The sequence below is a fragment of the Ixodes scapularis genome, unplaced genomic scaffold (genome assembly GCF_016920785.2).
Source record: "Ixodes scapularis isolate PalLabHiFi unplaced genomic scaffold, ASM1692078v2 PGA_scaffold5__190_contigs__length_132052651, whole genome shotgun sequence".
NCBI classification, from domain to species: domain Eukaryota; kingdom Metazoa; phylum Arthropoda; class Arachnida; order Ixodida; family Ixodidae; genus Ixodes; species Ixodes scapularis.
In genome coordinates, this window is record NW_024609880.1 from 59,262,208 (window position 1) to 59,276,475 (window position 14,268).

The 14,268-nt window shown below is 42.1% G+C and overlaps 2 protein-coding genes across 2 annotated transcripts; both read left to right on the forward strand.

Moving 5' to 3' along the window:
* Window positions 1-1,300: 1,300 nt before the first annotated feature.
* On the forward strand, window positions 1,301-3,011 carry LOC120844712 (cuticle protein 10.9-like). The gene is made up of 3 exons (XM_040216632.1): window positions 1,301-1,366; window positions 1,469-1,522; window positions 2,554-3,011. The coding sequence occupies exons 1-3, from the start codon at window positions 1,301-1,303 to the stop codon at window positions 2,974-2,976; spliced, it is 543 nt and encodes a 180-aa protein (XP_040072566.1). The 3' UTR covers window positions 2,977-3,011.
* Window positions 3,012-7,743: 4,732 nt separating this feature from the next.
* On the forward strand, window positions 7,744-10,241 carry LOC120844726 (cuticle protein 10.9-like). Its single transcript, XM_040216647.2, has 3 exons — window positions 7,744-7,784; window positions 7,867-7,920; window positions 9,818-10,241. Exons 1-3 carry the CDS (start codon window positions 7,773-7,775, stop codon window positions 10,208-10,210), a joined length of 459 nt encoding a protein of 152 aa, XP_040072581.1. The 5' UTR covers window positions 7,744-7,772; the 3' UTR covers window positions 10,211-10,241.
* The last annotated feature ends 4,027 nt before the right edge of the window (window positions 10,242-14,268 follow it).

Here is a 14,268-nt window from a genome sequence, read left to right on the forward strand (position 1 = left end):
GTCGACTGCGCAAAATGTTTTTATTTTTTTTAAGAAGACAGATGGGATGGCAATCGATGTGATAACGGACGCCCGACGGACAAGGCTAGACCCTGAGGAGCTTCGCCCCTAAAAATTCAAATGGTACCTTTTTCTAAGTGTTTTTATCGCGTCAAAGTATAGAATAAAACTTCATATTTGACATTAAACGTCAATCAATTTTGTTACGAAGGGTTCAACAAATATTAAAAAGGAAGTGCTACAACACAAAAGCTGGTGTATTGTTAAGGGCTGGGGACGGGGAGACTGGAGACCGGGTTTGCGCTATTAGATGGCTATGTTTTAATGAAACATAAGATGATGCTGGCGTTCGATGGTAGGTCCCATTCCGTCTCCGCAGCGCGTGTCCGCGGGTCCCCCTTTTCTAGCCGCGGTGAAATGACGGTGTTGCGTCACCGACGGTATCCTGGTGTGATTGGTGGTGGCTGCTGTCTTTGATGAAGATGAGGTCCAAAAGCCACTCTGATTGGTCCGGAGCTTTATGTTGCCGCAGCCGCAGCTTTCTTGATGTTGGAGAAAAAGGAATACGAAGCCCCGTCAATATTGGTTACTTCAGTTGATTTTCTAAAGCCTTGGTTCCGGGTCTTCGAGAGGGTGTCTGCCGAGCGACGGTGTTGCGGACCGTCGCTGTAAGTGTGCCTCAGATGCTGCACGGCCTTGCCGGGGTTTGGAACGCAACAGTACTTAAACGATTAGCACCGAAAAACTGAATTATTTCGTCTTAAGCATTTGAACATTCGAGCAAGCTAAACTAATACCGGAGTATGTTAGAGGTACATCCTCTACCAGTAACACATAACAATAAAATATATATTTGTTTAATGTACAGGTGATTTCTCTTCAGGTCAACTACAAATATTATTAGTTAAACTCGAGTTTCGTATTTTGGATGCATAATATTCGTTGCAATGAAAGTTCCACAAAAATGTTAAGCCAAATATAACTTTCCGCAAACATTGCGAGGGGTCCGTATCAAGCTTAGAATTTGCAAAGATGGGATGGGCATTGAATAAAGTGGCAAAAATACCGGTTTTCCCGCTGTAGCAGTGCAGTTTCAGTCCTATTTTTGAGTGTAACTTGAGGTAAACCAAACGCGCAAAGAAAACCTTTGCATTCCTTTCCTCCCAAGCAATTTACGCTCACCGAGGGTCAGATATTATCAATGTAGCTTTCTCTTTCCAGCTGGGATTGGTTCGTGATGTCTACAGCCTCTCCGTTAAGACTGTCTGAAATTTAAACCGTAGGGTATATAAACCGTCATATGTTCCCGAAAAACCACCAGATCGACTTCCACGAAAGAGGAAAAGAATCCATCATGTTCTCTAAGGTAAGAAACAATTACTTCAATGGACATTATATTAAGTTCAGATGAAAAACCTGTGATTTCTCGTTTATAGTGAAATAAATAACAATGCGTTAATCTTTCTAGGCTCTTGTGTGCTGCTTCTTCGCCTACGTGGCCTGCGGTGTTGTTGTTGAACATGTGAGTAAAACATTACATCTACTCTAATCAAAACGGAATTGCAAGTAAAATGTATATGTGACATTTGAACAGAAAATTGAGAAATAATTAAAATGCGCCACTGAAATTACATGGCGCCGCCTGCATAGTATGGAATCCTTTAGAAAGTCACAAGCCGATTGTTAGAAGGTCTAAAAACTTCACAATGGTGGAAGAAGCGACACCACCTAACATGCATGTTGTTAAGTAAGATGGCTATGAAATATAATAAGAAGTATTACGCTGGCCTGTTTCATCATATGTCATAGCGTAGTTATAGCTAAGAGCAGATGAGTTAATCAAACAGCGGCTGAAGATTTTCGTCCATTAGCCCGACAGTTCTTTCTGGTTGTGTTATTCCCTCCTAAATCAAACTGAAGGCTAAAAATGCGAAGCGATGTTGCAGTTTAGCTCGTGATGATGCAGGGGTCCCCTCAACTTCCAACAGAAGGCATAACCCCCCAAAGATATTTATATACCGCTGTACTATGACCAATTTTTGGCACCAAAACAAGAAGAACGTTTTGAAATATCGTTATATGATATAATCTACGAAGACTCAAGGTGATGTCAAAATGTTATTTTTATTTGGAAGAATAAAATAAGACGCTCTACAACGACCCCACGAATATGTTGAGCGTCTTTTCAATCGGATCAAGGCCCGCTGCGCCTTCATCTAAATAAATTTATATATTCTCATATATTTATTTCCACGTTGACAGTGGAAAGAGTTAGTTTCACAAGAACTTGTGAAACTAATTTTATAACCAGAGGATTGATGCAATGAAAATATTAAAAAAACGATGTGAGCCCTAAACTTTTTTTGTTTCAGTTTGTTCTCCAGTTGGTTTAAAATCAACCACACAAAATATATTCATATAACCGCTCAACAACCCAGAGTATTCAAAGTGTTGACACAGAATTATAATTTCTCAGTAGGGTGTCAAATGTACACAAACAGCGTAAGCTATTCCGCGATCAATAAAAGGATATCTTTATTTCTTTTATCGCAGCCACCCCAGCCATACAACTTCGGCTACGACAACGTCGATGGATTCGGCACTCGCATGACCCGTCAGGAGACTGGCGATGCCTTCAACAACAAGGTCGGCTCCTACAGCTACGTCGATGCCTTCGGTGTCACCCGTGTGGTGAAGTACGTCGCTGACGCCACCGGTTTCCACCCAACCGTGGAGACCAACGAGCCAGGCACCAAAACTTCCGTCCCAGCCGACGCTCCTTTCTTCTCGTCCGCTGTCGAGGGCCCCCACCCGGTCGTCGTCAAGGCTGTCCACCCAGCCCCAGTTGCCGTTCGCTCTGTCTATGCCGCCCCAGTGGCTGTGCGCTCTACCCTTGGCGCCCCAGTGGTTCACTCTGCCCCTTTCCCCTACGCTCACCATGCTCCTCTCAGCTACGCCGTTGCCAAGCATTTCTAAGTAACGAATAAATTATCTGTCTGTCATTCACTGAATTTGAACATTGAGCATCCTTTCTCGGTCTCATTCCAGCTCGCAGGATATGTGACCAAGCTATGACTTTTTTTTTTCTCAAGCATTATCTGGCAGTTAGCTGACGTCCGAGGTAGTACATTTACTTTTTTTATGTGGGCTAATTTTAGTAAAACATAATCTAATCACAGCTGGTTAGCTTAAAATTACGTGTTTATAGAGCAATTTGTTACACTACAAAAAAATTGAAATATTTGAATTATCATGTAACTATGATGTAAAGGACACTGGTTTCACACTTATGACTTAAATCAAACGTTTCTCTTAAAGAAATATCTCGACAAATATATCTGTATTCTCCGAATTGGCGATACTGATTTATATCGTTTGATTTTTTTTCATGTGATTTTATAATGCAGTAAAATCAAAGATTCATAGAGCAAGAAATGTTCTTGTTACGCTGAACATCTGCGCAAAGACGTTCTGTTCTTATCAAATTGTAACGTTCTGCGGTCGTTTTACCTTCCACATCGTTCATAATCTCTATAATCTCCTCTTGCAAGCAAAACGAAATTCGAAGAAGGAAAACTAGAAACATGTTGGTGCGCGCGCGCACACACACGCGCACACACACGTACCCACGCAGAGGGGCAGGGAGAGAAAGAGTGAAAAAGACAAACCTTGGCACGGAGAGACACAGAGGGTCAGATTGAATTATGCGCCTAGAGTTGACCACACATGTACACGCTACCCCAAAAAGTAACTAAATACCGTTATCTGAAAGAAGAGTTAGGGCACAGGCGGGATATTGAATATTAAACAACGTAATAAAACCGGAGACACGGAAAACAAGAAGGATACACACAACACCGTCTAAGACAAAGGTAAAACGTTTTAGTGACAGCACCCTCTCTTTATAGCAAACAATCTTCAGCCGACGCGAAAGTGGAAAAACAGCCAATGCTAGTATCAGCAAATTGGGAACCATACATCACCGATATCTAACCGTTTGAACCTACGAAGCAAACCATAACAAAATCTGAAAACTACAACAGCGAAAACGTGCGCACTTATATATCAAGAACCACTGAAGGAACACTAACATAATTCCCTGCTGACGTAATCCTAAATCTTTCCTTCATAACACGTTTAAACGAATCCAATGCTTTGCAAACTGTCTGTGTCAATTTCCGCTTTAGAACGCAATTGTTACACTCATCTAGACGCTTGACTATTTGAAAGTTGGTGACTTTAATAGCAGTGCCCTTTTGTGCTCTTAGACCCTTTCATTAACACAACGGCCAGTCTGCCCAACGAAAGAAAAGCCACACGCAGCAGGAATTTCATAGACGACAACGTGTTTGTTGTGCTATGGTCGGATCTCTGTGCTTCATTCCACAGTCTTCATGTACTCCCAAGAAGGAAGTGAACCGACTCAGGAGAAAGTCTTTGCGTTAGTCGTTCCTTTTTTTTTAAGTAACTAAATCGAAACATTAACTAGATAGAAGTAACTCGTTACTAGTAACGCGTTACGTCATGCCTGAGGTTGGCCTTAATCCGCCAGTATAGCCGTTTTACTCAACATGATATTTCCGCCTGCTTTATGAGACTGCTTTATAAGGCCTTGCACACTTTAAAACAAAACAAACCAATGCCGCGGTGCCAATTTGTATCTGTGCTCAATATCTATGGCACTACGGGTTATATATTTGATAAGAGTAAAACCAATTTTTGTTTTATAAAATAATCCTGATTTGCTTAATCTCTAAAATATAAATGTTGTCCACCCTGGTTATCGCTTGCCATATTCGTTATCCAACCTGTATTCCATCGTACCACGCTCCAGTCGCGTGATTCGACCAATTGGCTCAAACGGCCGCCTCCACGTTGCACGTTTTCCAAGCACCCTCAGCTGCACACCATCTTCACAATTCAATATCACAGTCTAAATCAGCTAACCCTTCTAAGACCAAAGCTCTCCGGCATCGTCGGACCCTGGCCTACGGAGTCAACGGCCTTTAAGCTGGGCTCCCTCCCCAAAAAACCTGCACAAAATAAAAACAAAATCATCTGCAAATTCGTTTACTATGTCTATGACACAGGCGAAGAGGCTCATTATTCACCCTCTCAGGCCATCTTGGAGGCCTTGACGCCACCGAAGACATTTCCACTGCTCTGTAATTTCTGGCCCTTTAATAAACATTTTATAAATTATTAAATACGAAATATTCTAAATCTAAGGATAGATCTAAAATAAAAATCCCAATCAAGCTTATCGAGTAGAGACATCCAAACTCTTTTATATCTTTTTTTCTCTCTATTAAATAATCTATATTACGTTTCAGTTAAAAATCCGACCTCAAAGCTCGTTCACATAGTGACGTTTGACTGCTTTTCACTTCGTTAAGACTGCTCGCGCTGAGTCGTTGTTATGGTGACCCTTATGACGAGCCCATGGGGAGACGCTGAGCTGCATGACGCAACGCAGCGCAACGCGAATTAGCCTTTAGCCGACGCAACCTTTCGAGTCAGTGAAGCTGCGCCAAATGCATAATCACGGCGCCGGTCGCCTTTGTGCGTGGGCTGTCCCCGACTGTCAATGCCGTGAAGAGGTTTTGTGGCACTCAGATGTACGATTGAAAAGCCCTAATATGCTAGCCGCAGACGGTTTCCCCCCCAAAAAAAACAACAAATTCGCCTATTTTGCATCCTTTTCAATCGTAAAACAGAGTGCCACAAAACTTATGCAAGTCATTGATAGTTTGGTTCTTTTCGTCCTGATTTGTCTGACTTTGCTTTTCCTTCCGAATGAAAAAAATGTGATCGTGGAATCAGCAAACAAGCCCACTCACGGAATTTTTCTTAGCAGATTGTAGTTTAATGTCATTAAACAATAAAATAAGATCTTACTAAACACGGCTATTGACTCCCAGAAACCTCGTAACCAATGAAGGCTTAGCTGTTTGTTTAATGGTATGAAATTTGGGCACTTTGGCGTCTCAGCATGGAAACGTAGATGTTTGTGAGTTTATTATTCTCTAGAATAAATAAAAAATAAAGTAAAAATATAAACTTTTGAAATAATCTGTCTATAATTTTTTTCCAGTTACACGTCCGACGCCATAGAGACATGCAGATAACACTTGCCACGAGGGTGCTTTGTGAAATAAAGTGTTCACCACCCGGTATGTTCAATATGGTACGAGGTCTTTTTTACACCCCATAACATAAAACAATACCTTTTGTTGTAAATATTTTACAATTTGGTAGTATTGCGCAAGAGAGCTGAACCATGACCTATCGCCCCCATGAGGACTTGGTGTTTAATTCTTAACAGAGGTGGTCATCATCACGTTGAAAACATTTGGTCGATGAACCTATGGACTAAAACGTAAACGGTGAATGAATTCCAGTCCTTCCTCTCAGGGAACTATAGGGCTGTTTTACAAAACGCCTTGTCTTTTCTGACAAACCATGTGCCGGCATGTTGATGAACATAGTCCGCCATTTTCATCATTTGTTTACAGGCATACGCTTAGTTGTTGGCGTCGGTTTTGATGTTCAGAAAACCCGGAAGCACGACAACTGGCTCGGTCAACGACAACTAAGAAAGTACCCTCAGGGTCGTATCTTGACCGCATTTGGTCAAGCTTTTTCAGACTTGTATCCTTTCGGAGTTGTTCCGGCGGCATTGATAATGAGGCCTTCATGACCGCCGGGAGGTCGTCTTTTTAGTTTGGGCTCGTCTTAAGTCGAATAAAAGACCGGTGCTTATAAAAGTAAAGTACCAGTTAACGGTCCCATGTGTCACCTAAAACTCCAGGAAACGCAGTCAATCATGGTGCAGTAAAAGGAAGGAATCACGACGCTGTTCCAAAAAAGCAGCCTCCGTGCATAGAAAGAGATACAGAGCAAGGTTATAATTTCGAGCCGGTAGTGCGTCACGTGAAACCACTCCGTATGTAGATGCACAAGGACTTCGGGAGTCATTATAAAGGCACTTTGTAAAAGATGCATACAGGAAAATAATTCCGCGGCCTTTTTACAAAAGAAATAAAAATAAATATTGCATGTGTTGATATGATGTAGGTGCGTATCTTTCTTTAAAGAAAAACCGCTGAATATGTTATTGAAGACAAAATAACCACATGCGATGTTAGTAAAATGAATCGAAATCTTATCATAAAAAATATTCTTATCGGTTTTGTCGTTTTGAATTTTCAGATTTTCTTTATAAAGTATTATATATTCATCATAAAATATACGTCTTTAAGTTCATATTACTCTGCAACCATCGTTGCCATTGTTAAGCTCGAATCCTATTGAAAAATACATGTTCGCGTTGATAGCTTATTATATCTACAGCTTCATTTGTAACATCTTATGTAGCATCCAACATAATTTAGTAGAATAATTTTCAGTGAAACGAAGAACAGCAGGTGCAGACATCAACGTAAAGAAGATAAGCCAAAAATTGAGACTTAAAGCAAAAAGAAGAAAGCTGTTGCTGCTGCCGAGGCCGTTTGATACCTCCATCTTCCGCATTTCTTAAGCTCGTCTGAACACGTGAACAAGCATGAAACCCGCATTCCTTCGCTTTCCAGCATTTCACGTTCCACCACAATCAGATGCCATCAATTAGTTTTGGCAATGAATGATTGGCTGGTGAGATCGGCCACTCCTCTATAAGGCGCGTGAGGAATGCAAACGCAGGGTATATAAGCCGTCCCATATTTTCAGTTCACCACCAATTCCACTTTGCAACAAGCGGAAAAGAATTCACCATGTTCTCCAAGGTACGAAAACGGTATTTATTGTAGACATCCTCCTGTACTCAGATTCAGAGCCTCAATATAACGGTGCTATTGTTGTGTTTAGGTTCTCGTGTGCTGCCTGTTCGCCTACGTCGCCTGCGGCGTTGTTGTGGAACATGTAAGTATGCAGATTTCTTGCCTCACATTTTAAATGCAGTGCACCAATTTTGATACCTTTCAATATGGATAAGACAAATTAATATATTTGAAGCATATGCAAAGTGATTGTAATATTACGTAAACACAAGATAAGTAAACACGCACAATGTAAGTAAAATTTGAAAAGCCAGTCAAAAGCCATAGATTTCTGATCAAAGCACGAAACGGCGTGTTTATCAGCGATATAATGCAGTGGCAGCACACCTTCGCAAAAAATCGAGGGTTTGGTTGTCGATTGCCCTATACCCTGGGACAACTTTCTACATCACTTCAGAAGGGAGGAGTTAGCGCAACAAGGCGGTAAGTTGGTCGAGTTGGTTTGTTGGTTTGACACAGCGCTTTGTCCGTACACTTCTTTCGCTCGTCCTTCGCCAAATTTTTTGCGCTGTTTTCACGTTTGGAGTTAGTGTGTTCAGCTTTAATGGCCGCGGAAGCATGCAATACCATATCTTTACTGCATAGCCACAGAAGTTAGCATTCCAATATAGCACACTACAGCTCGGAGCACGTGGAGCGAACGATCACGCTGCAGGAACAAGGAATAACTATTGCGTATCGTTAAACTTTTTTCCGTCTTTATCTATATTTTGTGTAATTACTGCATGATTACATGATGCACTTTGAATACATTTGGTTAAGGTTCTTACGAAACTGGCTGTACGCCTCCGCAACGGCATGGAACCATTGGGCCATACCACGTGTAGACCTATCTTGCTCTCTCAAGGCAACTTGGCTAGTTTTTTTCATAACTTATCTCCTAATTGTTTAGGAAGGAACGGCAGTCTGTTTCTATTTGAAGGATGAGCTACGAAATTACTCGGAACAATAATAATACTACTATGTTTATTCAGACACGTTGAGCACCGAATGGCAGGGCACAAGGGATTTTACCTTACACAACCTCCCTCCCTCCCTCTCTCCTCCCTAAACCTCCAACATTCTTTGTATCTCTCTCAGGTGAAAAACGAGGTCCTTGTAAAAATAATCACATAAACCATTTTATTAATCAGTATAAAGCAACTCACAATTAGTAAAAAATAAAAGTATAAAAAAGAAAGAAAGTGAACATATTAAATAGCAACCTAATCTTAGCGTGTTTCACGGAAAGGTCAACATAGCAACTTGCGGGCCCAAACATCTCATTTCTGCTAGAAGATATATTGCTGCCTAGTGTAGATAATTTAAATGTAAACACGCAAATTAATTTTTCAGATCCCGTTTATGGAATGACGTTGTACTTTCTCACAAGAAGTAATTTAGACTCCACTTTTCCAGACGCTTGTTCATTTGCACTTTCCACCGCGAAAAGGAGCTTAAATTTTATGTGTGGCTCTTGCGTTTGAAGAGTTCATTATCATGTCGTTATGTTGAAGCCCGAACTTTCTAAACGAAACAACACCTGATAAGATTTACCAATAATTGGGGTCATGGAATCGACGGAAACCTAAAAACAATTAAGTATCTTCGCTTAGCTTCGCCGTAGGCTTCTCTGGCCTTCAATATTGTTTCAAATTAAATAACTAAACATAATTTTATGATCCCCAAGAGTTCTATCAATCCAAAGAAGGTCAGTTGAAAAATTTAATCAGTTCGCTCACATTACCACGAAACAATAACTCAGATTAATGCAGCATGAGTAACAAAAAATTGCCAACTGTTTATTGTAAGAGTATAAATGTAGAGCAAAATAACCTTCTATTTATACAACTAACCTTTCTTTTTAAGAAAACGATTCTTCGCAATCCTAAATACCGTCACACAAAATTGTGAAAACCCTCTTGATGCACTACAATAATCAAGAATTAGAACACGGGAAATGAAGACTTATACTTATGGTTCCCTTTCTTACATTGCAGCCACCACAGCCATACAGCTTTGGCTACGATAACGTGGACGAATTCGGCACCCGCATGACCCGCCAGGAGACCGGAGATGAGTTCAACAACAAGGTCGGCTCCTACAGCTACGTCGATGCCTTCGGTGTCAGCCGTGTTGTGAAGTACGTTGCCGACGCCACAGGCTTCCACCCCACTGTCGAGACCAACGAACCAGGCACCAAGACCTCGGTCCCAGCCGATGCTCCTTTCTTTTCTTCCGCTGTTGAGGGCCCACACCCAGTCGTCGTCAAGGCTGTCCACCCAGCCCCAGTGGCTGTGCGTGCTACCCTTGGCACCCCAGTGGTTCACGCTGCCCCTTTTACCTACGCCCACCACGCTCCCCTTGGCTACGCTGTTGCCAGGCCTTTTTAAATTATCAATAAATGATATGTCTGCCCTTTACTATCTTCAGGTTTGGTTGTGTTCCCTCACATGGCCCATTTTAAGACATCGAAAAGGTTACCTTCTTTGAAATTAAGTCAGGCTGCTGGTCACAGGTTGGGGATAAATGGTAAACATTGAGTTCTAGTTTCTTTATAAAACAATAAGGTAATTAAAAAAAACGAAATGTTATATTCGGACAGGTGAAATGCGATAGGCCAACGCCCGGTGTAAAGTCTGAAGATGAGAAAAAGACACGTAAAGGCATAAAAAAAAATCTAATAATGCATTGTACAACCGCGTACGGTGACGTTAACCATCCGGATGACAAAACGCTAGACAACGCTAAACTCGATATAAAAGTGAGCGAACCTTCGGGCACCACGGTCACGAAGAACAAGAGAACGCTCCAGAGTCAAAACACAGCAAAACAATCGCTCTCTTATAGCTCCAATACTTCCGGGAGCTATTGTTCGCCGGAGTGTGGCTAAAACAAAGGAAAATAAATTCCGAACTGCCCGACGACAAATCCAGAGGAAAATTTTAAGGCTCACCAAAGGTCCCGGTCCACGGATCAAGGCAGCCCTAGCATTGTCTGAGTCGCTGACTGGTTGATCGGCGGGCGTCGCAAAGCCGTGCACATACACACGCTCCCGAAATGGGAAACCAGACGCTCGAAATCAAAAGCACACCTGAAGGTAACCACACGCCACACAAGGTGAAGACGCCGAAAAAGCAAAAGTTGAAGATAACCCTCAAAATTCAAAAAGGTCCAAACTCTCCAGCCTTACGAGCGAGGTGTCAAAAAGAAAGCCGAACTGACCCGCCCCTCTCACTGTGTTTCTTCCCGCAGAAACTGTCCCTTATGTAGACCAGGGCGGCCCGGAATCATTGTAACATAAAGCGGCTTAACTAACGCTCCTAATGTGTCGCTCAAGCCTCCGAGCCAAGCACCCCCTGTCAAGGGTAAGGACATCGAGATACACTTCCTACGTATCTTGAACTATAGAAACAAACATAAAAAAGAACAGCCTCGACAAAGCTTTGTTTACAAATAATCCCCTCTGAAAACGAGTGGCCAAGCGGGCTTAAACTCGCTAACGATGTGGAAACCACGTGTTCCCCGCATCTCTATCTAGGACTAACTGAACCAGGCCGTGGGGCGTCAACATGTCGGGGCGCGTCCCGGACTCTAGGCGAGGTCACATTCCTTCGTGGACGGCTCTCCCTCGCCCTATCGGTGATTAACCTCAGACCAGACATGTACAAATTACTCAAAAAAGGTAGTTCAGTTAAGTTACTGAGTATCGACGCCAAAAGTAATTGGAGTAGAGTAGAAATTACGCATTTGTAATAGTAATTGAGTAAACTACTAACTACTGTAAAAAGTAGCGAGTTACTTTGAAGTTACTTTCGAAGTTACTTTTTTATATTTTTGTGGTAGCAAAATGAACAGCAGTTTTTGATCAATGAAAAACCCTGCGAGCCCAAAATAAATGCAGTCTATCTATGGCTTGCGTTTTCGCCAAAATAGTTTATTCGCTCGCAGAAGCAATTGACTTTCAAAGTTCTTGATAGGAGAGTTTTCCCCTTTTCCTTCTAAGGACGTCCCCAGCCAAGCTAAATAGACGTTCCACCGACGGGCTGGATGGAACGGCAGCGTTGAATTTGAGAAACAGGCTGTGCAGGGTCGGGTAAGCGAGTGTCGGCATCTTAGGTGTCCATGACTAAACATGTGAGGTTTGCCTCGGGTAGAGGAACTTTTATAACAAATTTTCCTCCTTTTCTCTTTTTTCTTCGTCAAGTTGAGATTGTTATGACTGGCTCTCTTTATTCCGACGTCGTTCTGAGAGTACGCTTAGCGAGTGCACCAGACCGTCAAGGATTCAAGTCTCGCGCCACGACGATGAGATCATCCGGACGACTGCGCGTCCCGTTGTAGTGCTAGTGCTACGCTACTGGAAAAAAAAATTGTTTTGGTTTAACAGATGATGAACCGAAGTATACTTCGCCGCTGACGCCGGGTCCAACAAAATGATCTCCCTAGGGTAACTCGCAATCCTCCCCGGCGACTACAATATTCTGATGCGCCTGACACGCCTGACAAGTAAATCGTTTTTAACAAAGAGGAGGTCGCCCAGGCATGGATGGTCGGAAGGACATGAAGGATTACGTGAACAAGCATCGTCGCTCGTATACAGTTGCAGCTGGAAGCGGGAACGTGCTCCCATGAAGGGATTATCCGTGCCAGGGTTTGTGCGCGGGGAGTCCGGCTTTGGAAAGGCATATGCGCTGACGACAACGCGACCATGGGAACAGGCGCCAGCTGCGAGGTCGTTCCAGTGGCGCCTACCGTGGAACCTGCCGCTTGAGTCAGAACTCAATAAAGACAGACAACACGAAAACAAGAACAACTCTTGGAGTGTCCTCGTCTTTCATGGTTGCAGCTGGAAATGCGGCGCCTGCGTGCATTACCGGATTAGGTCAATACCCGACCAAGGCTTGTTAAGCATCTCTTCCTGCGTTCGTGCGTGCCGGTGTTATGTTTTGGCTGCTCGTCGCCACCTTGGCCCAAGGACGCCTTCCCGTACAAGGGGGCCCCTTGTTCGGGAATGCCACTTTATCTGCCGGCGTATTCATTTCTGCGCTCAAACTTTCGTGATGGGCAAAATTAGCACTATATAATTTCGAAAGTAGTTAGTAATTTGAGTAGAAGTTACCTGAAAAAAGTAGTTAAATTAAACTACTAATTACCCAAATCAAGTTGTAATTGGAAGTTACCAAGTTGCTCGAAAAAGTAGTTAAACTACAGTAGTTTGAGTAGAGTAGTTGAACTACGTCCAAGTCTGCCTCAGACACATTTTTCGGAACCTTGATATTTGGTCGCGTCCGCCCTTCCGAGGACCGAGCCCGGAGGGACAGAAACCGGGAGGTGTCTGAATGACCGGTTACGAGAACATTACTTAACATAAACAGAGTGATCTCAAGTAACTTAGGCATTCATTGCCGGGAGCGTGGGTGCTCAGAAGGCTTAAGAAACTGCGCTGTTATTTCCAGAAGTGGCAATCAGCTGACACGAGAAATTATCGAAGCTGAAAAAATAGCCAGGTTGGACAAGCAATGCGTCAGGGCCATCTTTAGCTTTATCAAAGAAATAATTGGATTATCTCGAGATAACAATAAAGTACCAATAAAGGTGGGATTTTTTAAAAAAATCTTTTATGATTATTTTTAAGTTCAATTTAATTTTTTTAAGTTTATGTTCTCAAATTTTGTTTTTTTATTTTATATTTTTTATATCTTTATTTTAGTTGTCTATTTATTTATTTATTTATTTGTTATTTGCTTATTCATTTTTATTGGCTATTTGGTTTCTGGTGTTTAAAAATTTGAAATGTTCTCTTTTAAGGCGAAGGAGAAGAAGATGACGATTTGAGGAACAGGAAATATATCACCGCGAGTTGTTAGTCAGCGCTGCGAGTCTGTATCTTTCTCGTGAGCTATTGTTTGTGTCTGCATATCCGTGCTGTTATACATCCAAACATGTTACAGATACACGTGTTCCTTCCTTTACTTTAATATGTTTGTAAAATATAGTTCAGCTACAAAGGCGGAGCCGCGTCTTGCAAATAAAACCTGTTTGTCACTCCCCCGTGTCGTTTTGTGTAATAATACATTGACTTAGGGTGGTCGCCAAGTAATATGCTCAATAGGGTTTTATATTACAAAACTGCCACAAAAAGCTAACTTAAAAATATGCGGTGTAACCCAAAATCGGTTCATGCCTTTCAGATAGCAGTTTATGAAAATGTGCCTTACTTCTCTTAATCTAATATGTGTTCTGCTTCTGTAACGTCAAAACAAACACTACAAAAAAACAAAACAAAAAAACTTGCTATGCAGTTGGCTATGCAGTTGGCTATGGTAGCTTTCTTCTGTGTATGAACGTCTATACGAATATAAAAACGTGAAAGTGCATACTCTCGGGCGAGGCCGCAGTTTGGTTATCACTAAATATTAACTTCCTATAATTGGAATGTGATGCCAAT

Coding starts and splice junctions, on each gene's coding strand:
- LOC120844712 (XM_040216632.1), top strand. CDS start 1,301: ATGTTCCCGAAAAACCACCAGATCGACTTCCACGAAAGAGGAAAAGAA. Junction 1,367..1,468: donor AATCCATCATGTTCTCTAAG/GTAAGAAACAAT, acceptor TAATCTTTCTAG/GCTCTTGTGTGCTGCTTCTT. Junction 1,523..2,553: donor GCGGTGTTGTTGTTGAACAT/GTGAGTAAAACA, acceptor CTTTTATCGCAG/CCACCCCAGCCATACAACTT.
- LOC120844726 (XM_040216647.2), top strand. Junction 7,921..9,817: donor GCGGCGTTGTTGTGGAACAT/GTAAGTATGCAG, acceptor CTTACATTGCAG/CCACCACAGCCATACAGCTT.